We start from the raw sequence: 27,769 nt of genomic DNA on the forward strand, positions 1-27,769 counted from the left end.
CTAAAAAAACGGTTTTACAGGGCGAAACCCACTGAATTGTCAAGATGAGGACAAATTGAAGTGGGGATCTGTCCCCTGTGTCCCCCTCAGATTTTCATGAAACTTGGCAGGTGTGTGTATAAACGGGCCCAAATGAAGAAATACGTGTTTTTTTGTTTCGGCAAAAAAATTGTTCTAGGGGGCAACCTCCTCTCAAATGTTAAGATGAGGACAAATTGAAGTGGGGATCTGACCCCTGTGTTCCCCTCCGATTTCCATGAAACGTGGCAGGTGTATAGAGGGACCCGAAGGAAGAATTACGTTTTTTTTGTTTGAGCTAAAAACTGTTTCAGGGGGCAAAATCCCCTCAAATGTCAATATGAGGACAAATTGAAGTAAGGATCTGACCCCTGTGTCCCCCTCCGATTCCCATGAAATTTGACAGGTGTATAGAGAATCCCTATGCCCCCTGTTTCTTCCTATGCCATATTTACGTGGTTTCGAGGTCAGATCCCCACTTCAATTTCTCCTCATCTTGACATTTGAGGGGGGGCCTCTATACATCTGCCAAGTTTCATGGAAATCGGAGGGGGAGACTTAGACCTCCCTAGTAAGTGTATTAATTAATTACAAATCGCGCACGCGCGCACACACACTATATATATATGTTTGTATGTATATTATATTATTATGTATATTAGCAGGTAACCATATGTTATAAGCACATTCTTACTTTCCAAAGAAGCGCATGTGGTATGGCAAAACGGATCCGGATCCGAAAATTCCGGATCCGGATCCGAAAGTTTTGGATCCGGATCCGAAAATTCTGGATCCGGATCCGAAAGTTCTGGATCCGGATCCGAAAGTTCTGGATCCGGATCCGAAAGTTCTCGATCCGGATCCGAAAGTTCTCGATCCGGATCCGAAAGTTCTCGATCCGGATCCGGATCTAAAAATTCCGGATCCGAAAAATTTTAGGATCCGGATCCTAAGGATCCGGAACCAACCGGATCCGGATTTCGGATCCGCCAGGATCCGGATCTGGCCATCCCTAATCCGAAACAGGAGGCGAGGAATGCTTTCTGGAGGAATTTTGCTTCTGCACGACAATGGCCACCCTCACACTGCTGGTGCAACTCAGGAATTGCTGGATCAATTCGGATGGAAATTTTTTTGATCATCCACCCTATAGTCTGGACCTTGCTCCTAGTGATTTCCACCTTTTCCCTAAGCTGAAAGAGTTTCTGGGCGGTAAACGTTTTGGAAGTGATGAAGAGTTGGAGAATGCAGTGACCACCTGGCTTAATGAACTGGCAGCAGAAGAGTATAACATGATAATTATGAAGCTCGTGCCCAGATACAACAAATGTTTAAATGTAGGAGGTGATTATGTAGAGAATTGAAGGAAGCTTCAGGTATGTAACAGAATTGTTTTTTCCAATAAATATTGTGTTTTTCATTTTGTATAACCAAACAGTCGTTATTTTCTGGATGACCCTTGTAGATTTAGTTTTCCAGCTAACTTCTAGACTTTTATAAAATGGGACACATTGAGGATTTTCTAAAATATGGATGGGAAAACCGGGACATGTCTCCTAAACAGGACTGTCCCAGTCAAAACGAGACGTATAATCACCCTATTAACAGAAAAGGTTCTGGCCAAGAGCACAGAAATCCAATGAATAGCCATTGAACCTTGTTAGCTACTTTTATTGTGAGAAAGGGTGAAAGGTAAGGAAGAAAGTCATACAGTTCTTTGGTCAGTTTGACTCTTTTATGCAGGTTTATTGGCCGGGCCTCAGTCTGGCAACCAGAACTTGACCAGGGAAATATACAGGATATGGCAGTTGGCAGAATTTGGGCACTTCCTGTACCGTAATATGCTTGTTCTCCAGTCGCATGACAGAATGTTCAACAGTTTTCCTAGTTGGCATTCTGTGTAGTCACAAAACAACAGATTAAATGAAGTGTCTCATTTTTCAACACGTTTCACATGTGTCATTTTCAAGAATTATATGAACTCTTGAAATTTTATTCCTCTTGAAACAGAGCTTGAATATTGAGTATTACAAAATAAAAGTTTAGTCACTACAAGGTCAGATAGTTTTTATTAGTTCTACTTTGTTCATGTAAAGAGTAACGAAATTAGCAATTACGGTAACAAAGAATTATTTGTTAACTTTTAGTTGTAAACTTTTGAGGTGCCATATTAAGCAACAATCTTCAACACACGGACACGACACAACACAACGTCCGAGGAAGGATTATACTGGCATCAGTCTGCAACGTCAACAGAAAGGGAAAGAGAGTGAAGGCAGGGAGAGCAAAAAAAAAACAGACTGTAGCATGACTGTTGCGGACCCGTTCACCGGGAAAGACAAGTGCTGCTGCCGGGCTGCTTGCCGCCGAGTCTCGTAGTGAATGTCAGGGAATGCTCTGTATTATCATATTTAAAAATTAGACATTTATTGTAATTTAAAGAAAATTGCTCTTAATTTTAGGTGGTTGGCAGTAAAGAAAAGAACAGTCCACTTGGAGTTTGTACATGCAACATCCCAAGTAATCAAAATTAGTTGGGCCAACATACTGAAATGTAAGAACATACCGTTGGCCAACGGTAATTTTGGCTGTGGTTCCAACATTGGTCCAACATGTGGTTTTTACATTGAACCAATATACTGAAAACTAAAGTACATATAGTTTTGTGTTCTGATGTATATATAATTTATTGCAAGGCCAAATGTAAACAATAGTACAAATTATTTGTAAAAAAAAAAAAAATACACACCACTTTTTCATTCATATGGTATAATTGTTTTCAAGGTACCTTGAAGTGGTAGCACAAAAAGCTTCTTAGTGTTCCACCTTTCATTGAATTTATTCTGCACGTAACATTGTTTCACCTCCTTCACAATCAGTGTTGTGCCCAGGATTTTTGAAAGGGAGGGGTTATGTACACTTTTTTCTGGTAGTCATCCCTCATTTTGCCATCTTTTTCTACCTTTAACATTCTTTTTTTTTTAGGAATACTGGGCCAAGGGGGGTTATAACCCCCCAACCCGCCCCCTCTTGGGCACGCCACTGTTCACAATAATACCTGTAAGAATGTTCTCGTTCTGCTACAGCTAAGCAGACAAACAATAAGCAATTTCCAAAACATCTTTCATCCATGGCAACTGACAAAGAACTGGTTAGTGACTGCAAGTGAAAAATAGCTTCTACTTTAATTAAAAAAATATTATATTTCCAGTATGTGCTGTGACTGAAATATCCGAAAAAAAATCTTTTACATGTCATTTTATTTTACACTCTAGAATTTACAGCAAATTCTTGAAAGTTTTCTTAACATGAGAAAATAGTTTTTAAAACTGATTTTGACTCTATGGTTGGGGAAATGTTGACCCAACGGTTGTGGTTACTTGGGATGTTCTACGAGACAGATTATCGAGAATAAAGTAACTTATTAACTTTTTAAGAAAATAACTTTCCAAGAATTTGTATAGATGTATGAATCACTGTATCTTTGATTTACTCAAATATGAATCTTGTTTTTACCTTACGAAATTGTTTAAAATGCAAATAATGTAAAACAACATACAGGGTGTTCACAAAGTTTCTTCCTGGTTACAAACATTTGTATATTCCGACATTTTTAAGACTAAGAAGAGAAACTTATAGCAAAGTGTGATAAAACTCTCCAATCATCAGTAAATGTCCACTTGAGCACCCTTAGCAAAATTCCACTTGTGCACATGTTTCGGCAGATTCCTCTGAGGGAAATGACGTAATGGCAACATATTTCCTGTTCTTCTATGTGATAGTATCTGGCCTGTGCTTCACAAAGCTTTTACAATTTGCAAATTGTATGCTTGGAACAGCAAATTGATTTTTTTTTTACTTTGAGCTAAACACTGGTGTTGATCACCAGCCGTTTCATGAAAGATCTGACACACGCTCCCTGTTTCTTTGAAGTTTTCATACCAGAATTTTATGTTTACGACATGAAGAGGTTTTCTTCTGTAAATTGGTGTGAATGTTCCTTTGAACAGTGTCTCACGATATATCACACACCGGATGAACACATTTTTAATATCTTGGACACAGTTCCTGGTTCACTAAAACTACATCTATGAAACCCCATTTTTAAAAAAGTATTTTTGAGGGGATTTCCCCCCTTTCCCCCTCCATATATACGCCGAATTTGCATAAATTTCATATAGTCTGAATCTCTGGTTCATTCCTGGTACAACGGTATATCATTCATCTCTCTAGGGCAATTAGTCTCCGATCTACACTCATTTAATTGAAACTGCATTTTGCTCAAAATCGGCTCGGGACCGTGAGGTTTACTTGTGAAAATGGCCTTGGGACTCAAAAGGTTAAATTTCACTTCTCTAACTTAAAAATTTCAGAAGGGATTTCGCGAACACCCTGTACATTCTAACCACATATTTCAACAAATTCCATTCATTTTCCAGTATTTGGAGCGGAGGTTTGGCCTAGTGACCCGACTAGTAGCTTCGAGTGCCTTTTCCCTGCAAATGATCCTGTACATGGGTATTGTGTTGTACGCCCCTGCTCTAGCCTTGTCCGCTGTTACGGGGATATCCAAAGTTGGTGCCATCCTATCGGTGGGATTTGTTTGCACGTTCTACTCAACGATAGGTGGCATGAAAGCTGTTTTGATAACTGATCTCTTCCAGGTAGGCAAAAGAATGATTAGTATTTTGTGTGTCTTTTTCGTTCCATATACAGTACTTTTCCACTTCTCTAGCTTAATAATGGGAGTTGATCAAATAGATGAGGAAACAAACACAGTAAAGTGGGCATACCTTATTCAGGATTCAAACCTAGAACCTCTGAATGTGTGGCCTGCAAGTTAACGACTTTGCCTTGGAGGTTGGCTGTGAATGTTTCACACATATATATTTTTCTTGTAGTGGCAACATGTATGAGACATGGAACAAGATCATACCTGGAATCATTTATAATCCTTCGATGAAAAACTAAATATGCTGACCAAGGCAGAAATTTATTTTATTATAAAACATAAACTAAAGGTAACATTTCAACCTTCTAGCAAGGTCTTCTTCAGACTCAGCACCAAGTACAAATGTACAAGGTGTACAACTTTGCTTCCGCCGTTTTCCGACAGGTGGCAACAACAGGAAGTAGCGGTCGAAAGAAGCAGATCGCAGACGTCACGCAGTTAGCTTGGACCTCTGTCAAGATAACCCCATTCAAACATTAGTCGAGTGGTGTGTGCATCGTGAAGTTGTTCGCGATTGAAAATGTCAGTGTACGAGCCAAATTCTCGCCATTTGCGAGAGGTTCTACTTTTTTGTTTCAATATGAAGAAAACTGCAGCTGAGGCTCATCGAATGCTCTCCACTACGTATGGTGAGGACGCTATAAGTGAGAGAACCTGTTGTGAGTGGTTTCAGCGCTTCAAGAACGGTGACTTTAACGTCGAAGACCGGCATAGTGGTGGAAGACAGAAAGTTTTCGAAGATGCAGAATTGGAGACATTGCTGAGTGAAGACTCGCGTCAAACTCAAGAAGAATTGGCACGATGCCAAAGTGGTGAAAACGTACTTGGAAACATTAAGATGGGACGTCCTACCCCACCCGCCTTATTCTCCAGACATCGCTCCCTCTGATTATCACCTGTTTAGATCAATGGCTCATGAACTGGCTGACCAACACTTCCGATCTTACGAAGAAGTCAAAAAGTGGATCGATTCGTGGATCACCTCCAAAGATGAACAATTTTTTAGACGCGGCATTCGTACGCTGCCCGAAAGATGGGAGAAAGTAGTGGCCAGCGATGGACAATACTTTGAATAATGCCTGGGTAAGCAATGTTTTTCATTCCAGCGTCATATTTTTGGGGAAAAACGGCGGAAGCAAAGTTGTACACCTTGTAACAAGGTACAAAACAGGATGATATATATACACACAAAAATATATCATATATTTCTATAAATATATTAGAAAGTTGTTCTGGGACATTCTAGCAGGTGGCTTTCCCTTGTCAACTGTACTTTCACCTGAAAGGCAATTTAGCTAAACATTTTCTTTCATCTGGAATGTGGTTGGACTCTTTATCTCACGCTCTTTTTCCTTCATTCATTCTTCTTCCTTCTTCTCTCCTCTTTCTCTCTTATCCTTTCCACTCTTTCTAACACCTTCTTCCATTCTTTGTTTATCTTGTGTCCCCCATTCCAGTTCATTGTGTCTTCTTCCCCTTTCTTCTCTATTTCCTTCGCCTCCTTCCATTTTCTCACTAGTATTGTCTTCTCCTTCCTGTCTGCTTAGCCTCATCCCACTCTATGTCATGTCCTGTTTCTCTCGTGTGTTTAAATATCGCATTTCTCTCTCTCTTAAGTCGTTCATCATCCCTATGTTGTTTCAACCTGTCTTTCAGCCTCTTTTTCGTTTCTCCTATGTACACACACTGACATTCTTTACATTTCACTTCGTACATAATCCCTTCCTCTTCTCTGTTTTCCTTTTTCTTGTTTGCATTCTTCGCTATTCTTAAGATGCTTCTCCCTCCCTTCCTGTAAGTTTTAATGCCTGCTTTCCTAAGCACTTTGCATATCTTTTCTGTGGTCTTCCCCATACTCCTTATTCCAAACCTTCTCTCTTTTTCTTTGTCTTCCAATTCTCCCCTGCCACTTTCCTTCCTTCTTCTGTTTATGTCCAGTCTATCCTCCTTCTCATAGCCATTCTTTTACAACTGTATCCATAGGCTATTTATTTTGCCGTCTTTTTCACATTCTTTCGTGCATATTTTCTTGATTCTGTCCTCCATATTCTTTATAAAATTTATTTTTGTCACGTCACTTACATCACTTCTTTTGTGGCAGAGTACCCCTGCTGCACACTTCTTCTGATGCCAAGCGGTTTCAATTTCTTGTCCTCTCTTCCTTTTCATCAATATATCTAGGTAGCTTATCTTGTCTTCTTCTTCTAGAGGAAAAGGAAGAGGACAAGAAATTGAAACCGCTTGGCATCAGGAGAAGTGTGCAGCAGGGGTATTCTGCCACAAAAGAAGTGATGTATACACACACTTCACTTTAACGTCTTCTACCACACAACAGTACTATTCAGCACCTAACATCTACACATGATCTGTAGTACGAGGGCCATCTGGAATGTAGTACCCGTTTTTAAATTTTAAGAAAAGTAACAAATATTTTTTGAAAAACTTTGTAATGTTAACAACAAACTTTAAACTACTTCTCTACACAGTCACCATGTACATTTAAGCAATTGTCATGACGAGTTTTTGTAAACCAGCTTCATATTCCTCTGCTGCCAGTCCATTGAGAAAAGTAGTCACCCCTTCTTTCAGTTCCTCATCAGTGTAAAACTTTCCTCCCCAAAAGTTCTTTAGTTTTGTGAAGAGATGAAAATCTGAATCAATTTCATGCAGAATTATTGTTGAAACATCAGGAAGCTGTGACACACCGATCGTTCTTGATGAATTCATCAACTGCACTAAGCAGTTCGTCATCAATAACATTGTCTCCAAAAACCTCTTTTAATTGACTGTGAATATCACATGGTTGCACATTCCTGGCGTTGAGAAATCTAATCACGGCCCTAACTTCACAATTTTTTTTTTCACATTTTCAATTTTTTTGTACATTGTAAACACTCACAGAAACAATAACTACAATGACAGCGATAGGAAACTTCACACACACTGAGGAGACAGTCATCTGAACTCGTGTCAGTAGTGCTCCACATGGCACGAATGGGTACTACTTTCCGGATGGCCCTCGTACAAGACTAAACAAGACCCGGTCATCTTTTGTCTGGGAATAAGTGCATGTAGATTTTCTGGTGCAGTAACCCCCCCCCCCCCCATCCGAGTTACATAAGTAATGTGTTCCGTAAACCTTTACGTAACTTGAATTTTACGTACGTCGAATTTGTAAATTGCTTAAGTGTAACTTTGTAAGAAACGGCAAAATTTATTATTATTATATACAGGGGATGGACAAAAATATGGAAACACCATGACATCGGAACAGGTGATATTGATGCAATTTTTCCACTTGAAATCGGATGTGGTGCGACATTCTTTTGTTTTGCGCCATGAGATAGGACCCTGTCGGCCTGGTGGGAGTCGACAGTTGCACTGTAGATAGCGTACAGTGCAGTTGATACTGAATCATGTCGGAGCTGACAGTGTTTCAAAGAGGGCAAATTGTTGGTGCCCGCCTTGCAGTGGCCTCTGTTACCAAAGTAGCCATGTTATTTGGCGTATCGAGAGGGACTATACTAGATCATGATGACATAATGGTGCATCTGGAAAGACATCATCAAATAAACACCTGCATGGATGAAAATGTACACTGCGTGACAGAGACAGACGGACACTGAGAAGGCTTGTGACCATGTTTTGCATGAAGAATGGTGCAAGATCCCATTATCCACCATCCAGGACCTGTATTTGTCCATTCCTCTGAGACTGCAGGCCGTTTGAAAGCTTAAGGCTGTCCTGCACCTTATTAGCTACAGCATTCCGGCTTTTCTTCGCAGGTGTTTCCATATTTTTGTCCTTCCCCTGTATATGTATATTATTTATAAATGTTTATTTTATAGTGAAACATCATGGAGCAGTATTTACTTGGATATAAACTATAAAAGTATGAAAAATATATAAAAGAATATAAAAACGAACTGAAATCACACTTTTCAAATAAAAAAAAAAGGCTTGTGACAGCTAATTTGGCTCTGTAGTGGGATAGTCTTATTATATAACTGCGAATTTTAGTAAGTTGCATATTAGATAATACATTCTAATTATTTTTTTATACAGTGAACCAGTGAACTATACAATGATTTTTCAATTAGCCTTAATATAATAGTACTGCATACTAGAATTTTTCTACTTCGGTGTTTTATAGGGGACAAAAGATCTTGTAACAGAGAATTTTTTTGTGTGTGTGAAAGTTGTCTCTTCTTTTAATTGTATTTGTTGGTTTGAGAATGTACTCTATGTGATCAAAAGTATCCGGACACACCGCGAAACGTTTGTTTATGATAGAAGGCGACAAAGTACTGCCATCTACAGCGTGGAACACATAGTCAGCGAACTCCGTAGTCTGCAGACAGTGTGAGACAGCAGCATGGGATGGTCTGAGGAACTCACAGACTTTCAACGTGGTCAGTTGGTTGGGTGCCACTTGTATAGGTAGTCTGTGTGTGAGATTTCCACCCTCCTAAACATCCCTCTGTCCACTGTTTCCAATGTTATAGTGAAGGGACGTGTACAACCCAAAAGTGTGAAGGCCAACCTCCCATGTTGACCTCCAGAGACCATCGAGTGTTGAAGAGGCTCGTACAGCATTATCGTCAATCATCCATCGCCACCATCACACAGGAATTTCGAACTGCATCAGCATCTACTCCAAGCACCATTACTGTTTGGTGCAAGGTGTGGCAACTTGGTTTCCATAGCCGCTGCCCATAAGTCAAACATCACACAGACAAATGCCAAACGCCGCCTCGTGTGGTGCAAGTAGCGTCGAAACTGAACCATAGAACAGTGGAAAACCGTTGTGTGGAGTGATGAATCACAGTACACAATGTGGCGATCCGATGGTAGGGTGTGGGTGTGGGGAATGCCTGATGAACGACATCTACCAGCCTGTATAGTGCCGACAGTGAAATTCGGAGGTGGCGGGGTTACAGTGTGGTCATGTTTCTCCTAGAGGGGGCTTGGCCCCCTTGTTGCTTTACATAGCAATGTCACGGCACAAGCTTACGTTGACATTTTAACAGCTTTCATGCTACCTACCGTTGAAGACCAATTCGGGGATGACCATTATGTCTTTCAACATGACCGAGCACCCGTCCATACTGCAGGGCTTGTGGGGGAGTGGTTTCACGACAACAATGTCCCACTAATGGACTGGCCTGCGCAGAGTCCTGATTTGAAACCCATAGAACATCTCTGGGATGTTTTGGAATGCCGACTTCGTGCTAGACCACACCGATCCACATCAATACCTCTTCTCATTTTGGCGCTCTGCGATGCGAGGAATGGGCTGCCATTCCTCAGGAAACCTTCCGGCACCTGATTGAAAGTATGTCTGTGAAGAGTGAATGCTGTCATCAAGGCTAAGGGTGGGCCAACACTGTATTGACTGCCAGTGTTCCCGATGGAGGGTTGCCCAAACTTGTACTTTATTTTCAGATGGGTGTCCGGATAATTCTGATCACATAGAGTACTTTCAACCACTGCGATTTTTATTATTATAGTGTCCTGTTCATATAAATTGTTCAAATTGTGATTTAAACTGTAGGTTGATGTCTCAACCTGTAAAACTTTCTTTTCACAGTCATTGTTAATGTTTGCAGCCATATTCAGTGTTGTCATCATGGGAGCAATTGATGCCGGTGGGCTTGACGTTGTGTGGCAGAGGGCTGAGGAACGAGAAAGAATAGAGTTCTTTAAGTAAGTTGCAGGTTTGTGATTTATTTGCTTTGTACACTCTTGGAGGCCACTTCTTCTGTTTTTTTAGCAAACAGATTTCTTTGCAGCTTGTAAATAAAACACAAGCTAAAACTAATAATGCATGGATAGATCCATATGAAATTTTTGCTGTTACTGGTAAAGTACCAACATAGGATTTACTAGTTTTCCTTGTATGTACGCATTGCTTGCATTGTAGAATTATTTTCCTGTAGTTTACGGTTATTACAAGCATAAGAAAACAGTTTTTCGTTGATGTTTCAGGAGAACACACACTCCCTTCATCAGACATTTATTTTCATTTTGACTAAAGATACAGTTTTAACAATGGTTAGCAATTGTTTAGACAAAAGGATCCCTTATATAATGGATGTTGTCAATGTAACATTGTTGTGATATAGCAACTTAACTGTAAAAAGAAGCAGTCTGTTCTTTTTTTATTTCAGATAAAAAAAATGTTGATCACATTATTGATTACATTTAATGAATTCAAAATGAGAAACTCTGTACCAGATATGGAAACCACAGGTGTATATATAATATAAGTTGTTCATGTTCAAAGGATTATGTAAGGAAAATGGCAATAAGATGGCATGAACACGATTTGGACATTATAAATCTAAACCCAAGAACAGGTTTGTCAGCTCACATCATCGAAGAGAAGCATTTGATTAGAAAGACAATGGTTTTAAAAAGATTGACGGGAAACATAGTTTAATGTCTGGGAATTTTCGTTCATTGTAGAAGAACACTGGAATAAATTAAATAATGAAAATGGTAACATAGATCCAGTATGGAGTTTTCTTGTTCACAAATGGAGTAAGCCACCATCTTTAAAATTTAATGTAACAGAAAACATCAAGAGACTTTGTGAAAACAATGATGACTTTGAATTACCTGATGGTATTTGGGATTCATAATTTTAAGTAAAAAAATAATGTGATCAAATATTTTTTTTTATCTGAAATAAAAATAAAACAGACTGCTTCTTTTTACAGTTAAGTTGCTATATTACAACAATGTGACATTGACAACATCCATTATATAAGGGATTCTTTTTGTTTGAAAAATTGCTAACCATTGTTATAACTGTATCTTTAGTCAAAATGAAAATAAATGTCTGATGAAGGGAGCGTGTGTTCTCCTGAAACATCAAAACGAAAAACTGTTTTCTTATGCTTGTAATAACCGTAAACTACAGGAAAATAATAGGACTTACTGTTGCTTAATATTAATAACTCATGGTGCAACAGCCCGCGAGGACCAGGACCTCACTCCCACATGCCTCAGCAGAGGTGGGAGATCATCCAACGTGTGGTTAGCACGACGAACACTCAGTCGTTATTGTAGGTTTTCCATGACCAGGTTATGCTTCTCGTACGTAGTTCCCCAATTTCCTTACAATGATGGTGGCCACCAGTTCCATACTCTGGCCAAAATCACAGGAGAAAAGTTGTTGCTCTTTCTTCAGGAGACAAACCAGCAAGCGTCCCGTAGCCTGAAGCCTGAGACTGCATGGCCATAGTGTGGGGATATTTCCCATTACTGACAACCAATATTCTGTTGACCCGATATAAAATTTGCAAATGTTTCTTAAAAAAACATGATTAGTTTATTAACCTCTGTTAATACAATAAGTACTGAAATGTCACTCTTCCATGCAGACTAACAAGGGTTTCTCATCTATACTAGCAGCCAGTGTAATTCTCTGTGGGACTTTGGTTGTGTGCTCTCCAGGTGTGGTTGTGCTCACCATCTTTCACCTTCATCTTTGGGATTAGCCACAAGTGGCACGAAAACGAAGTAAAATATAACAAATTCAGTCAGTGTATGTGCCTTGTTTCGTGAACAGGCTGACTCTTTTGTCTTATCCATTTTCTGGTTCCTTTCCCTTGACAATCATCATTGTCTTCTCGAGTTTCATATGTACTGTCGACATTGCTTTGGGAATTGTACAAAAAAATTCAGACCAATGTCAGTGTGAACTAATAACCTGTGGCGTAATAACCTGTGAGGGCCAATACCTGCCTACCTACTGTTAGCTGGCCTCATTCAACCAGTTACAGGGTAACGTGTGATCAACACTATGATCCCCCATTCGTTGTAGGTTTTCTACTCATTCATAGCTCCCCAATTTTCTCACAATGGTGGGTGATCACTAGTCCCATACATGGGCCGAAATCTCAAGAAAAGTTGTTATGCTTCCCCTGGGAGACTTGAGACTTTCCCTGGGAGACTTGGGACTTTCCCTGGGAGACTTGAGACTTTCCCCTGGGAGACTTGAGACTTTCCCCTGGGAGACCTGAGACTTTCCCCTGGTAGACTAGAGACTTTCCCCGGGAGACTTGAGACTTTCCCCCGGGAGACTAGAGAATTTCCCCCGGGAGACTAGAGACTTTCCCCCGGGAGACTAGAGACTTTCCCCCGGGAGACTAGAGACTTTCCCCCGGGAGACTAGAGACTTTCCCCCGGGAGACTAGAGACTTTCCCCCGGGAGACTTGAGACTTTCCCCCGGGAGACTTGAGACTTTCCCCCGGGAGACTAGAGACTTTCCCCTGGGAGACTAGAGACTTTCCCCTGGGAGACTAGAGATTTTCCCCTGGGAGACTTGAGACTTCCCCCTGGGAGACTTGAGACTTCCCCCTGGGAGACTTGAGACTTCCCCCTGGGAGACTTGAGACTTCCCCCTGGTAGACTTGAGACTTCCCCCTGGGAGACTTGATACTTCCCCCTGGGAGACTTGAGGCTTTCCCCTGGGAGACTAGAGGCTTTCCCCTGGGAGACTAGAGGCTTTCCCCTGGGAGATGACGAGACTTTCCCCTGGGAGACTTAGAGACTTCCCTCGGAGACTTAGAGACTTCCCTCGGAGACTAGAGACTTCCCCTGGAGACTTGATACTTCCCCCTGGGAGACTTGAGACTTCCCCCTGGGAGACTTGATACTTCCCCCCGGGAGACTAGAGACTTTCCCCTGGGAGACTTGAGACTTTCCCCCGGGAGACTAGAGACTTTCCCCCGGGAGACTAGAGACTTTCCCCCGGGAGAGTTGAGACTTCCCCCCGGGAGACTAGAAACTTCCCCCCGGGAGACTTGAGACTTTCCCCGGCAGACTTGAGACTTTCCCCCGGGAGACTAGAGACTTTCCCCCGGGAGACTAGAGACTTTCCCCCGGGAGACTAGAGACTTTCCCCCGGGAGACTAGAGACTTTCCCCCGGGAGACTTGAGACTTTCCCCCGGGAGACTTGAGACTTTCCCCCGGGAGACTAGAGTCTTTCCCCGGGAGACTAGAGACTTTCCCCTGGGAGACTTGAGACTTTCCCCTGGGAGACTTGAGACTTTCCGCTGGGAGACTTGGAGACTTTTTTCTGGGAGACTAGAGACTTTCCCCTGGGAGACTAGAGACTTTCCCCTGGGAGAGTTGAGACTTTCCCCCGGGAAAGTTGAGACTCCCCCGGGAGACTAGAGACTTTCCCCCGGGAGACTAGAGACTTTCCCCCGGGAGACTAGAGACTTTCCCCCGGGAGACTAGAGACTTTCCCCCGGGAGACTTGAGACTTTCCCCCGGGAGACTTGAGACTTTCCCCCGGGAGACTAGAGACTTTCCCCCGGGAGACTAGAGACTTTCCCCCGGGAGAGTTGAGACTTCCCCCCGGGAGACTAGAAACTTCCCCCCGGGAGACTTGAGACTTTCCCCCGGCAGACTTGAGACTTTCCCCCGGGAGACTAGAGACTTGAACCTGCATGCATCCCGTAGCTGGAGCCCAACTTACGCCTTAGACCATGGTACATGGCAGTGTCAACTATTAGAACCTGTAAAATATAAAGTAAATAAAGTATTGTAAAAAAACAGTACGCATTTGTTTATTTTTGAACAGTATAATGACAATATGCTTCCAATTCGATTTACAAATAGTTTATCCAATATACAACCTGACGGGTGTTTTCTTGAAATGAGTAGAATTGAATTCACGACTTATACTTTCTTTATTGTTTGTATCTTAACAATTGTGTTCTAACAAAGTACTCAAGGTTATATTTTCAACTTACCTTCAGACCCAACCTGATTTATTCATTCGTCTTAATTAATGTATTTTGTGATTTACAGGTATAAAATCAAAATATTTTGAAATGAATTTTTAGTGTATTTTTCCTATCCACCTCAAAACTATTTTCAAATCTATCTCCTTACACAACTGTGACAAAGCTATAGAATGTAGTCGTATTATTCAGATTCACAGCAAACTGTTTTGTCATATTCTATTTTAGGCTTTCTATAAATTTTGTATTGGTGAAACTAAAAGTTTCATGTCTAATATAGACCAGAGAAATTGTTCCTTTTTTTCCTGGATAGTGGATCAAATAAAGGTGATTTTTTTTAGGTTTTTAGCTCATACCACACCACTGGGTGTATGAGGAAAAGTTTTAAATAAAAGTGTTCTAATTGAATGTTTTTTTTTTTATGTTGTGGCTGGCTGGTAGATCAATTATTTTTTTTTATTTGCATGTTACAATTTTGATTTTTTGTTTGAGTCCACTTTATGCACAAATAGGCTAATCTAGACTGGTCATGCAGTTTAGAGTGGGAGCTGAACCGCTATGTGCCTCCACCGGCTATCAAACCTGGTATCTCTTGGTTACAAGGCAACAGCATTACCAATTCATAGAGGCATGCAAATTTCGTTTTTGACAAAAAAACGAAATATGAAATAACATGTTGTAATATTCATTTTTCATGTTTCTGAAAGGTGTGAGGTGCATTTTTCTACCCTGTTTTGTCACGAAATAATGCGAAATGAACTGTAAAATGCGAAATATGCTCCTAAACACGAAATTTACCGTTTATATACCGACACAACACTTTCTGAAGTCAGAAGTATCCTGTGAGTTATGCAATTCACGGAAAATGGCTTAATTCTGCTGCAAATATTTGAGAAGCAAAAATGGACCCCTTTACACAGGAATAAACTTAATACTCTGGTAACTAAATAAATGTGCTATTAGAAGGGATAAGTTTATTTTGTGTAATAAGTGCAGTTTTTAAATCAAATTTAGAATTATATTCTCAATTTTAAAACCAAAATGTCATTTTATATAGCACTTTTGATGTCATTATTCACCGCTATAACACCGAAATTTTATTATATTTACCGCTTTTGAACCCGAAATAGACTCTGTTTTTGTACTGAAATGTTGCTTTTTTATTTACCAAAAATATATGCCTCACAATTGGGAAGCCCTGTACAGCTTACAGGTATTTTTATTTAGTAACCAGTTTAGGTCAGTTATTAATGATGGTAAAGTGTGTAGTTGTGCTCTATATTTTCTGTAATCGACCCTTATTATTCAAAATTTATTAAAAATGCCTATTCTTTGACAGTTTCTTTTTAATCAACATTTTCTTATCAGTTTCAGTCCTGATCCAACTGTAAGACATACTGTTTGGACAATGGTTATTGGTGGAATGTTTGCATATCTTCCCATTTATGCTGTGAATCAAGCACAGGTCCAGAGATTGTTAACAGTGAAGTAAGTATTACTTGTGATGTATGTATGTTTAGTCAGTAACGCACATTGAGCAAGACAGAGGTTCCCAAACGTTTTCGTTTCATGGAGCTCCTAGTCAGAATGTGCACCTATCTAACACTAGCAATGCTCAGTGTGTTTAGATTGCTTGCTTTAGTTAAAATATATACACATACGAGGTCAGACAATAAAGTAATGAGAATGATTTTATATTGTGAAAAGGAAACAAAATAATTGAACATTGCTTGTTTATTACTAAAAGTACATCCCTCCTGCATCACTACAGCAATTGGCACGGTTGGCCAACGATCGATACGACATCTGCAAGTCTTCATGTGGAATGACTTGAAGATTTGACGTCACGTGTTGACTGGTCCTGTGCTCATCAAAAGTACGTAATTTCAGCAGCAGCTTCACTTTCGGGAACGGGAAATAATCACAGGGGGATAAATCTGAGGAGTAAATACGATGATTCAACACATTCACTTGTTTTTGCACTAGGAATGTATAGACAACCACTGCTCTGTGGGACCGTGCATTATCGTGGAGCAGGAACCAGCTGCCTGGTTCAGGATACTGAGGTCTGATACGGTCAGTTCTCTTCCATAATCAATCCGAGCACTACGATAGTAACAACCAATTACACTTTCACCCTCTGGAACAATTTCATGATGAATAATGTCTTTGCTATCATTACAAAAACACAACATTGTCTTCACCCTTGCTTTTCGAGCTGCATTTTCTTGCCTCTTGGTAAATTTAGTGACTTCCATTCAGCGATTTGTTAGTTCGTACAAGGACCGTAGTAAAATGCTCTGTTTTGTCCTCCACAACAATAGAATTCAAGAAATGTTTATTCCAGCAAGCAGTTTTCGGAATGTCCTTCATGAAACTTGATGTTCACTCGCTGCTCCATAGCTATTACGTGACGACACCCTTGCACCTCCACGACATGGCGGCATAATTCCCAGCATGCCTATCGCAAGTTCATGAGGTGTTGCCAGGTTGTGGATTATGGACCACACTTCATCAGGAATGCATTACTTATGAGATAGAATGCACATGTGGGACAATATAAAATCATTCTCATTACTTAATTGTCTGTCCTCGTATTTCAAATTCAGAAACATTTTACATGTAAAAAATACTAAATAAGCAAATATTTGGAACAATCATATCATTTCAGTGAAAATAATGGAACATTTTGCGGTGCCCCTGTAAGGCAGCCACAGTGCACCAGGGTGCCACGGTGCACACTTTGGGAACACTGGGCCAAAACAATATAGCGTACCATAAACATTGTAGGAAACTTAACATTGAAGTTAATTTAATGTTTGGTTGTTAACACCTTGCTGATGTGTCGTTCGATCATGCTTCTATTTTACATCATCTGTTAGGGTGATTTCACACAGAAGTGACAAGTAACACGTGCCGTGTGTCGCTTCAAGGTTTCACTAATCGATTGCAGGCTTGTGCAGCTTGTCATGCTGCTACAGTGTGGAACGTTGCTGTTGATTGGTTCATACGTAAGTGACATGTGTCATGTTGCTCGTTTTTCATTGTGATGTCTCTCTTAGTTTATTTTGGTAATGACTTCTGCAATGAGAATTAGTTCACATCAATATTGTATGTCTAGTCAGCCTTTTATTGTTGAGATTTCATACTCAATACCATCTTTCTTTTGTACGCTATGCAATTGCTTTTGTCTGTTCCACTTTTTCCATTAATTTGTTGGACAACGTGACAGTTTGTTCGGCTCAGAAGTTGACCTAAAAAATCTCGCAAAATAACTTACAAAAATTACCTAAATTATTTTTTTAGGAATATGTAAAATTAGGTAGTAATACGTAAGCTTGAATTTTTCATAAATGACAAAAGTGTTCCATAATTTTGAAAGTGTTCGAATAATTTGACACAGCTGAATATTTAGTGGTTTAAACTACAGAAGTTATCTGGGAAAATAACATTATCCCCCTCCCTCTATGTGTGTGTGTGTGTCTGTAGTTGTATTTTTGTTTTTTGGTATCACTTTCTTTCCCTTTTGTCTAATTTCAACAATAGGCATGTGTGATCATTTGAAAAATGCCATGCACATTGCCTCAAACTGAGCAGTGAAAACACCGTAGCCTATTATAGAATCTAGAACTAAGTATAAAACGCTGAACAAAAATATTACACAGTGACACCGTGTGAAGAGACTTTCACGGAACAGAGTTTTGAATTTTCACTAGCTGTTTCATTATTATTAGGGCTGAACCGATACCGATGACGATACTCGTACCGATTACCACCGATACTGATTCTTGAAAATTGCAATAATTAAAATTTGTTCAATATATGCATCAATTTACCAAGAAATTTGCTGTAGAATATTGAAGAATTACACCAGGATATTAAAATAGATGTTATGTAATCACAAAATACAGTTTTTCGTGCAAAATTGGTGCAAAATAAAAATAAATTTGAATTTTGCATAATTTCCAGGATAATTTGACACTGCGAAAGTGTCACGTGGCATTTTGGTGGACCCCATGAAAGACCAAAATGCCGGGAAAGTATTGGCTGGTATCTGTAGATGAATACCAACCAATACTTTCATCGGTATCGGCTCAACCCTAATTATTATTATTTAAAGCAAGAGAGGCATTTATGATATAGTTATGCATAATAAAGTTGTTGCTTCATATCTAGGTGCATTTTTCTGACAGTTCTGTTTCGTTAACAGGAATCTTAGAGCTGCCCAGAAGGCATTGTGGCTAAACTGGCCAATCCTTACATGCCTTAGCATTAGTACATCGTTATCAGGCCTTGCTATATTTTCTCGTTATTATAACTGTGATCCGTTGGAGTTGAAAAGGATATCTTCAGCAGATCAGGTGAGTTAAATGTTTGATTTTTTTGCTGAGAATTTTGATAATTGTTCATTAAGCTGAGGTCGTACTGTGAAATCTTGAGTTTATATTGTGGCCGGAAAGCATATACAGGGATAGTAGAAAACAATGAAGAATTTCAGAATGGTATTATCTGACATAGGTTGAACACAATTGTACAATTCATTTCCACATGGGTAAAGCAAATAAATCCGCGGTAACTCGGTCATTAGGGCATCTGACTACCCATCAGGGGAGAACCGGGATTTATTCCACCTGTTCAAGCAGCTCCGGTCAGCAACCCAGCTTCGTATACAGTACCTGGAGGAAACTCTTGGTGGGTAAAGGCACGCAGGTGTGTGATACTGATCACATCAGCCAACGCCCTAACTTCACATCTCCTATACGCCTTCAGGGGAGCACTTTACTTTTTTTTATGTGTAGAGCAAATGTGAGTTTTATTTCTCTTGTAGTCTACGGTTATTATAAGCATAAAAACACAGTTTTTCGTTGTGACGTTTCAGGAGAACACACGCACCCTTCATCAGACATTTATTTTTAGTTTGATTAACCTTTAGCCACCCGAGCCTCTTTCGCATGTAACCCCCTTGCTAGCCAAGCCGATTTTCAGCAAAATGCAGAGTTTTATAAAAATGACTGTAGATCGGATGCTAATTGCCGTAGACAGACAAATGATATATTGTTTTACTCAGAATGAACCATAGATTCGGACTATATAAAATTTATGCACATTCGGCGTATATATGGAGGGAGGGTGGGAGGAAACTGAAAATTCCAAAATTTTTGAAGAAGAAAATAGCGAATCCCCCCCCCCGAAAAAAAGTACAAGACATTGTAACAATACACATGGAAATTATCGCTGGAGTGTTACGAACAAGAAAATAATTGCACTATTATCATATGATCAATAGAACAAGACTTGTACCCCCAAAACGACATGTCTGCATGCCACTGACTCAAGTCTCGAATTTCAACACAATGCATAGTTACCTTCAAACAACTGTAGATTGGACGCTAATTGCCGTAGACAGACAAATGATATATCGTTTTACTCGGAATGAATATGCGGCACCTTTCTATTTTTAGACAATGCAGGTCACATTGCAGCAACTTGAAAAATATGTGCTTGGCAACAAAGACCTGTTTTCGTCTTGCTTTCGAACTTTTCTTTGTAATAGCGCAGTTTTCGTCAACCCCTCTTCCCCCCTACCCCCCCCCCCCCCTTGTGGCGACACGGGGAAAATTCCTTGTGACCTTGGGTACCGAGAAGCAAACTTTTCACCCGTCTAGTTTCCAGTGGTGGAAGAAAAGAATTGCTAACAAATCCGGCTTTTGTTTGTCAGAATTATTTTTCCTTTGTGAGGAAGCCGCACAAAAAAAGTTGCCATTTTCCCGCCTTTTTTGTTCGACACCAAGACGTGCAAGAGTCATAATTGTTTAATATGTGTGTTAACAATAATGTAAAAGAAGAAAACCGCAAACCCAGCCAAAAATAGCGACATTATAACGCAAAAACTACGAGCATGCTAGAGGATCTCGATCAAGACACACTGGATGCAAGGGGTTACATGTAGGATCTCGATCGAGATGCTCGGGATGCAAAAGGTTAAAGATACAGTTATAACAATGGTTAAAAATTTTTAACAAAAAAGAATCAGTTATACAATGGTTGTTGTCAATGTTAACATTGTTGTAATATAGCAACTTAACTGAAAACAAGCAGTCTGTTTTATTTTTATTTCATATAAAAATTTTGATCACATTCTTTTTTATTTAATAATTATGAATCCCAAATATCATCAGGTAATTCAAAATCATCATTGCTTTCACAAAGTTTCTTGACGTTTGTCGTTACATTAAATTTTAAAGATGGTGGCTTACGCCACTTGTGAAAAAGAAAACTCCATACTGGATCTATGTTACCATTTTCATTATTTAATTTATTCCAGTGTTCTTTCTTTTATTTTTAAATAAAAAAGAATGTGATCAAAATTTTTAGCTGAAATAAAAATAAAACAAATTGCTTGTATTCACAGTTAAGTTGTATATTACAACAATGTAACATTGACAACGTCATTGTATAACAGATTCTTTTTTGTTAAAAGAATTTAACCATTGTTATAACTGTATCTTTAATCAAACTAAAAATAAATGTCTGATGAAGGGAGCGTGTGTTCTCCTGAAACGTCACAACAAAAGACTGTGTTTTTGTGCTTGTAACAACTGTAGCCTACAAGAGATCCAACTCTTCAATGCAAGCAATGCGTACATACAAGAAAACATAAATGTGAGTTTACTTGAGAATTTCACAAGTGCTCAGTGTGGCCTCTCTTGGCCACTTTCCAAATGTAATGCAGTAATCAGATTTCAGTCCTAGGCTGTGAAGCGTACCACAGATCTCTTTATCCCGACATTCTTTTCAGATAATAAAAATGCGATTTTGGCAGATTTTCTTTTCAGAGTAAAAATGTCCTGTTTTTTTCTTTTACAAACCCTTAACAAAAATTGAAATGTTAAAAATATGCATAGCGAGTTCCAACATGCTCACTAGAAGTCACACTAGTTCCAGTGTCTGTAGCCATTGATGGTCGATATGAGAAATCTGCACAAACCATCTTGAGTGCTATATCATGCTGGTATGATTAATGTGATATGTGGTGTGAAGTTGATTTAGCTTGCTTTGTTGTGTTTACAGTTACATGATAATGTTGTAATAAAGCATAAACAAACATGTTGATGTAGAAATGTTTAATGTATCTTTAAGTCATTTAATTAACCAAGCTGTAAAACTTAAAATGCGGGAAAATGTAAGATCTTGGAATTTAAAATCACTGTTCCGCTGTTCTCTCATTTTCTTCTATGAGATGTTGAATGTAGTTTACACACGTCCCCTCTTTAAGAATATATAATAGGATACTTTTATTCCAAGTGGAAAGGCTTAATAACTGCACGTCTGTGAAATATTCAAGATATCCATTATTCTTCATAGAGGGTAATGCATATTGTATCTACCAATATCATTTGACAACCCTGTCAGAGCACAGAAGTTTCCTATTCTTAGGCAGATGCAAGTCTGGAAATCAGTCTGCTGAACGTTGAACGGTTCAGTCACGAATCGTGGCAGTGCAGGCGTTCATCCAAACAGGTTCCATTCAGAAGATGCAGCGGGTACTGCACTTAGAAGCATCAGTACGCCAGAGAATACACGTCCGACCTGGAGATTTCTGTTTCTGCACATTGCCATTGACTTTCTATTGTCTGACCCATCGTATCATGTTGTGACGCTTTACCACTGGTTGATGGCGACCCTCATTGGACCATCATCGCAGTGTCTGCTGCATCTACTGAATGAAACCTGTTCGGATGAATGCCTCCAATGCCACGATTCGTGTCTGAACTGTCCAACGTTCCATTTCATCTGCCTAAGCATGGGAATGTTCTGCGCATGTACACCTGCACTCCGACAAGGTTGCCAAATGATATTGGTGGATACAATATGCGCCACCTGCAGTATGCTTCAACTCGTGTTGCTGTCCCAAAAGTGTGTTTTATGAAGTTCTATCTTTCATCTGATCATTGTACAATCAACAGCAAATGAATTAGGAAAAAAAGATTTTCTCGAAAAATGAGTTGGCAATGCTGCGAACACCGAGGCAATCTTGATAAGAGGCTTGAGGAGCGTCGAGCTAACTTTCCTGAAAAGCACAACTCAACTCCAGTATCGAAGGTCATGCTACACGTGGATTGGCAACTTTCGGGAGCATGCTGTCTGTCTACACAATTCTCCCCAAATGCCTGTTTGAAGATGAACCTTCTGCTCGCATTTTATTTTTCAAATGTAGTTCTGACGTTGTAGTCATTTTACAATTATTTGTATTTGTTCTTATTTTGCTTTGCTTTTATGTCACCTTTACAATTAATCGAAACTATGAAGATGGATGATAATGAGATTAAATTGATGAAGAGACACTTAAAAAAGAGATTGCCAGATCAGGACTCGAACCCGGAACCTAAAGCGGATAAGGTGGGGTGACCGTAAATAACTCCCGGCCATGAACTGGAGTATACAATTTGTAATTTCTCAGGAGTATTTTGTTCTGTTCATGACTAATACCTGCTTTCGGACACTTAATTTATAAGTGGCACACTTCGTTCGGTGGGGACAAGCCACGTATTGTTTGAGAGGAGGGACACATCTCGTTCATATACTAGATACAATCATGGACTATACTTGAAATGTGACGTGCTAAACAATACTTTCCGAGATCAGTTGGACATAGCAATTTTGATATACAAGTTGCATTTTCTCTACTTATTCATTATGCCTCATAGATAATCTCACAACAACGCAAAATGTTTTAATTGACTCGAATTCACAATGACTAATATATACTGGACCTACATATTTTAAATGCAAAATCTAGGTGACGAAAATATGCCTCAACACGAAATGAAAATGCAATATTCATTCAATACACTAAAAAAGCTAACCAAAGCAGACTTTTAACAACATTACACACGTAACGTTTCCATCCTCTAACAGGGTTTTTGTTGGAGTAAGATTCACATGGCGTAATAGGATTATCATTCACTACAAAGCAATAGCTATAAACATGAGATAAACCTGAAATGAGGGGTTAGAATTCACCATAAGAGAAGTGCAGCAGGTAAAACAAAACACATATGTAAGGAAGAGGTGTGTAAGTGTAAGTTTCTATGTGAAAATTGACTGATTGGTAGCACTAGACGGTTTTACGTCAAGGATCCTAGGTTCGAATACCGGTCTGGGCATTGGTGTTGTTTCTGAATGTTCTATTTATTTTATCTTCACTCATCTTCATCGTCGCGATTGCCCGAAAGTGGAAGAAAAGCGACGCTAAATAAAAATAAAAAATATGTGAAAATTAGAAGGTTAATTAAGAGCTGATAGGTAAAATATACTCTATGAGCGATGTTCGATAGAAGTTCTGTTAAGATGTCAAACCTGTAAGAAGCAAATAGCGAAGTTGTGTGAAGGATTGAAGATAAGCTTCGATAAGATGGTCACCTGGATTGTTTAGAGCTGAACCAGTAAATGGGCGATGTTTAATCCCCACGGCCATTCTGCAAAACGAATGCCAAAAGAGATTCGTGTGTGGATTTGGTCAGCATGAAATTGTTGGGTGATGATAAGTGAATGGTATTTTTTCTGTTTTCGTTATTTTACGTTGCTTTTCTCTGGATCTTGAATGACAAATAAATTAATTTGGTGAACTGATAAACACAAAAAAAAGCCAACCCCGTGGCTAATTGGTTAGCGCACACGCTTCGAAGTAAGGTGAAGATGTGTCATTGTCTGCATCCCACTTCCATCTATCACATCTTCAACCTTCATCATTGCGATTATCCGAGACTGGTGGAACAGTGACGTGAAATAACAAAAATATCACCCTCAGTGTCGATTTCAAAGTTTGAAGTATTGCTGTTTTTGCATTCAATAGCGACTCTAGATTGTAACAGTGATGTGAAATACTTCTGATTTTATAAGAAATAGTAAAACGGGAAGAGCGATAGATATTCCTCCATTTTCAATTTTCTCTACAACTATTTTCCCCGACTGTGGTTATAATGAATTCTATGTAGTATGAGAAATATACTTTAATTTATACTAATTTATTCATATGCAACTGATTAAGAGAGCCTCCACGATGGTGCAAGGAAATCGTCGCCGCATTGTAATCAAGGAGTTCTCGGTTCGATGCCCGGTGGAGGCACATAGTGATTCGGATTCTAGTTTAAACTGTAGATCTCGTCCCGGTTTGCCTATTTGTGCATAAAACTCAAGACTCAGAATGATTAAAGACTTTTCGAAATATTCTGTCTGTATCGGAATGGCAACTTTCTTCAGAACGAAAATGAATTCGTAAAGCAATAATATGCACAGCACCTCTAATTACCCACTGCCATTCAACACGCTACTATTCGTAAATTCAGAATTATTATTTTAGGGTTCAAATTCTGGCATCTGAAAGAGGGACACTTGGCCCCAAAAGTTTCAGGTTTGTTAACATTTACTAGTTAATGATATTTTTGTTAAGCTCCTGGGACCTGAGGAACAAAAATATAGATCTTTTAAAATGATTTCTCAAATTAAATGTAGAAATTATGCAGCACACTAGCCCAGGGACGCTATAGCTTATTCATGGGATGGAAAAATTGTCATTTCCTGGTCTCAGCATGGAGTTCTATCTCTGCAGTGTTTGCTTATCAATTTAATGTAATTATCATCCATCCTCATAGTTGCGACAAATTATAAATGTGTCATGGTAAAAACAAAGCAAAATAAGAAAAAAGTATTGTAACATTACTGCAATGTCAGAACTACGTTGGCAAAAAAAGTGAACACCAGATCATTTTCAAACAGGCATTTGGGGAGAACTATGTAGAGGTAGACAGACAACATACTCCCGAAAGTTGCCAATCGACATGACCTTCGGTACTGAAGTTGTGCGTTGTGAAAACTTTGCTTGAAGCTCCTCAAGCATCTTATCGCAAATGCCTCGGTGTTCGCAGCATTGCCAACTCATTTTTCGTCGAGAAAATCTTTTTTCTCCTAATTCATTTGCTGTTGATTGTACCAGGTGGTCAGAATTAAAGTTGGGCCCTCTGTAGCCTGTTTGAGGCATCGTAGAACTCTGAAATTTGGTGAATCCACTCTGCAGACCATGGGGAAGAGGATGGCGATAAAAAAAAATAAAAAAAATAGTTCAGTTTTCTGCCACCAGGTTGAAATGTGGTGCTGTAATATTGAAAAACATAAGTCAGGTGTACAGATCTTTAAATCAGGAACAAGAGGCTCTATCCGCCACTGCAACAGCCACTTCGGTGACAACTTCTTCTGCAATCGGCCAGCGGCTCCTTCCTGCTGCAACACCCAGATCTCCAGTCTCTTCAAATTTCTTCATTATCTTTCTTAACCCATGCATTGTCATGGGCCCCTTTCGAAGTCCTTTCGCATGACAATAACCTCACAGTGCAGCTGCATTATTACTACCGTTGTGATAAAACAACTTCACCAGCAATGCCAGTTCTTTCTTATTTAATGACATGGTGATCAGTTCCGAACTTTTGTTCAGCACTCACGTTAAGTGATTTAGCTGAGTTATTAATTAGGTGGCCGCGGTGGCTCAGTCGGTAACGCGTCTGACCACCATGCTCAAGGTCCCGGGTTCGATCCCTGGCCGGTTCAAATCCGGGAACTTTTCTAACGTTGGAAGCGGCCCCGGCGCCCACCCAGCATCGAATAACATGGGTACCTGGAGGAAACCCTGGGGGGGGTAAAGGCAGTCAGGGGCGTGATGCTGATCACATCACCCCTACTCACGACCGGATCAAGAAAGTGTGGGGCGTTACCCCCACACCCCCTATACGCCTTCATGGTGTGGTGCTAAGCACAGGGGAACACTTTACCTTTTTTTATTAATTAGAAAGACATTTCTTAGTGGCTGGAAGTTGCGAGAAAATAATCTCTTGTTTATTGCAAGATTGCAAGGTAAAGGCAAATCCATAACCAATTGGAGCAGTTTACGTCATTATTACAACCCATCATGGAAGTACAGCGCCACATTTCAACCTGGTGGCAGAAAATTGAACTATTTTATTTTTATCGCCATCCTCTTCCCCATGGTCTGCATAGTGGATTCACCAAATTTCAGAGTTCTACGATGCCTCAAACAGGCTACAGAGGGCTCTGAGTTGGGTAACTTTAATTCTGGCCACCCAGTACATTCCAGTGGATGCTTTCAACCTGCAGAATATATGATAGTACCACTAAAATATCTTAAAATATGATGGTAATTTCTATATAGGAGTTTAAGATAAATAACATACCTGTCTTTGTTCTTTTTAAGCGTAGCTCCTCCCACTTTACGTAGTGGAGAGCATGGGCAAAATTCCAGGTCTTCCAGGGTTGTTTGTGTCAGGAATATTCAGTGGGTCGTTGAGCACTGTGTCGTCTGCAGTCAATTCTTTGGCTGCTGTCACTGTTGAGGATTACATTAAGGTATGCTTTAACAGTTTGAAGTACTAATCATAAAGATGTATATTTATATTATGTGCCAATGTTACATCCATCTGGTTGACTAGAAGAGTTGACTATAGCTCTGCTTCATATTAATTGCACTTTTTAGGCATTTACCTCCTCTGGGTAATTTTCATGGGATTTCTAAAATTCTGTTGCTATGTAAAGGGAGTCTCAGGAATATTTTTGTTTTTAAAACTATTAAAATAAATACTTACATTTTTTGTATAAAGATAAATTTATTACCAAAAGAAAGCTTAAACATTAAATTTTTATTTGTGGAAAAGAGTATTGACCGTTCATGTTTCACATTCAATTATTATTGAACTAAAGTTTTCGATCACTCGCCGAAGCGAGGATCCTCACTAACAGACTGGCGCACATTGTCAACGTTTCTGTTCGATCTTAATGACCTTGGACGTCCCAGCGGTTTACTCATGATAGTGCTTCCAATGTTTTCAAACTTTCTCACCCAATATTTAATTAAATTTGCACTTGGGACGTCTCTCATTCCTGCCAGGTTATAATGATGCCTGTACAAACGACGCACAACAACATAACAATCATTACTTTTATAAAACGCATGAACACAAAAAAGCACATTGTTGTCCTGTAAAGTGCTCCATGGCAACTAAATATTAACAATGTTGCCAAGAGTTTGTGATCTATCTCGTTTCTCCGTAATGTGCGAATTGCCCCAGAGTAGGGTTACCAGATCGCTGTAAGGCAAATGTAGGACATTAAGTCAAAATGTAGGACACAAAACATTCTCAATAAATAATACATATTTCTGTAGAACACACAAATTGTCTACCAAAATA

At 39.5% G+C, this 27,769-nt stretch overlaps 1 protein-coding gene across 3 annotated transcripts in view; it reads left to right on the plus strand.

The window, feature by feature from the left end:
- LOC145981140 (putative sodium-dependent multivitamin transporter) overlaps positions 1-27,769 on the plus strand; it is a 77,059-nt gene that overhangs the window by 31,531 nt on the left and 17,759 nt on the right. For all 3 annotated transcript variants that reach the window (XM_083114261.1, XM_083114260.1, XM_083114262.1), the window contains exons 4-8: positions 4,458-4,682; positions 10,341-10,456; positions 15,882-16,001; positions 18,724-18,874; positions 26,784-26,930. In XM_083114261.1, the coding sequence (XP_082970387.1) occupies positions 4,458-4,682; positions 10,341-10,456; positions 15,882-16,001; positions 18,724-18,874; positions 26,784-26,930 (759 nt within the window). The remainder of the gene's footprint in view (positions 1-4,457; positions 4,683-10,340; positions 10,457-15,881; positions 16,002-18,723; positions 18,875-26,783; positions 26,931-27,769) is intronic.

This window comes from Lepisma saccharinum, chromosome 29 (assembly GCF_977018435.1).
Source record: "Lepisma saccharinum chromosome 29, izLepSacc3.1, whole genome shotgun sequence".
Lineage (NCBI taxonomy): Eukaryota > Metazoa > Arthropoda > Insecta > Zygentoma > Lepismatidae > Lepisma > Lepisma saccharinum.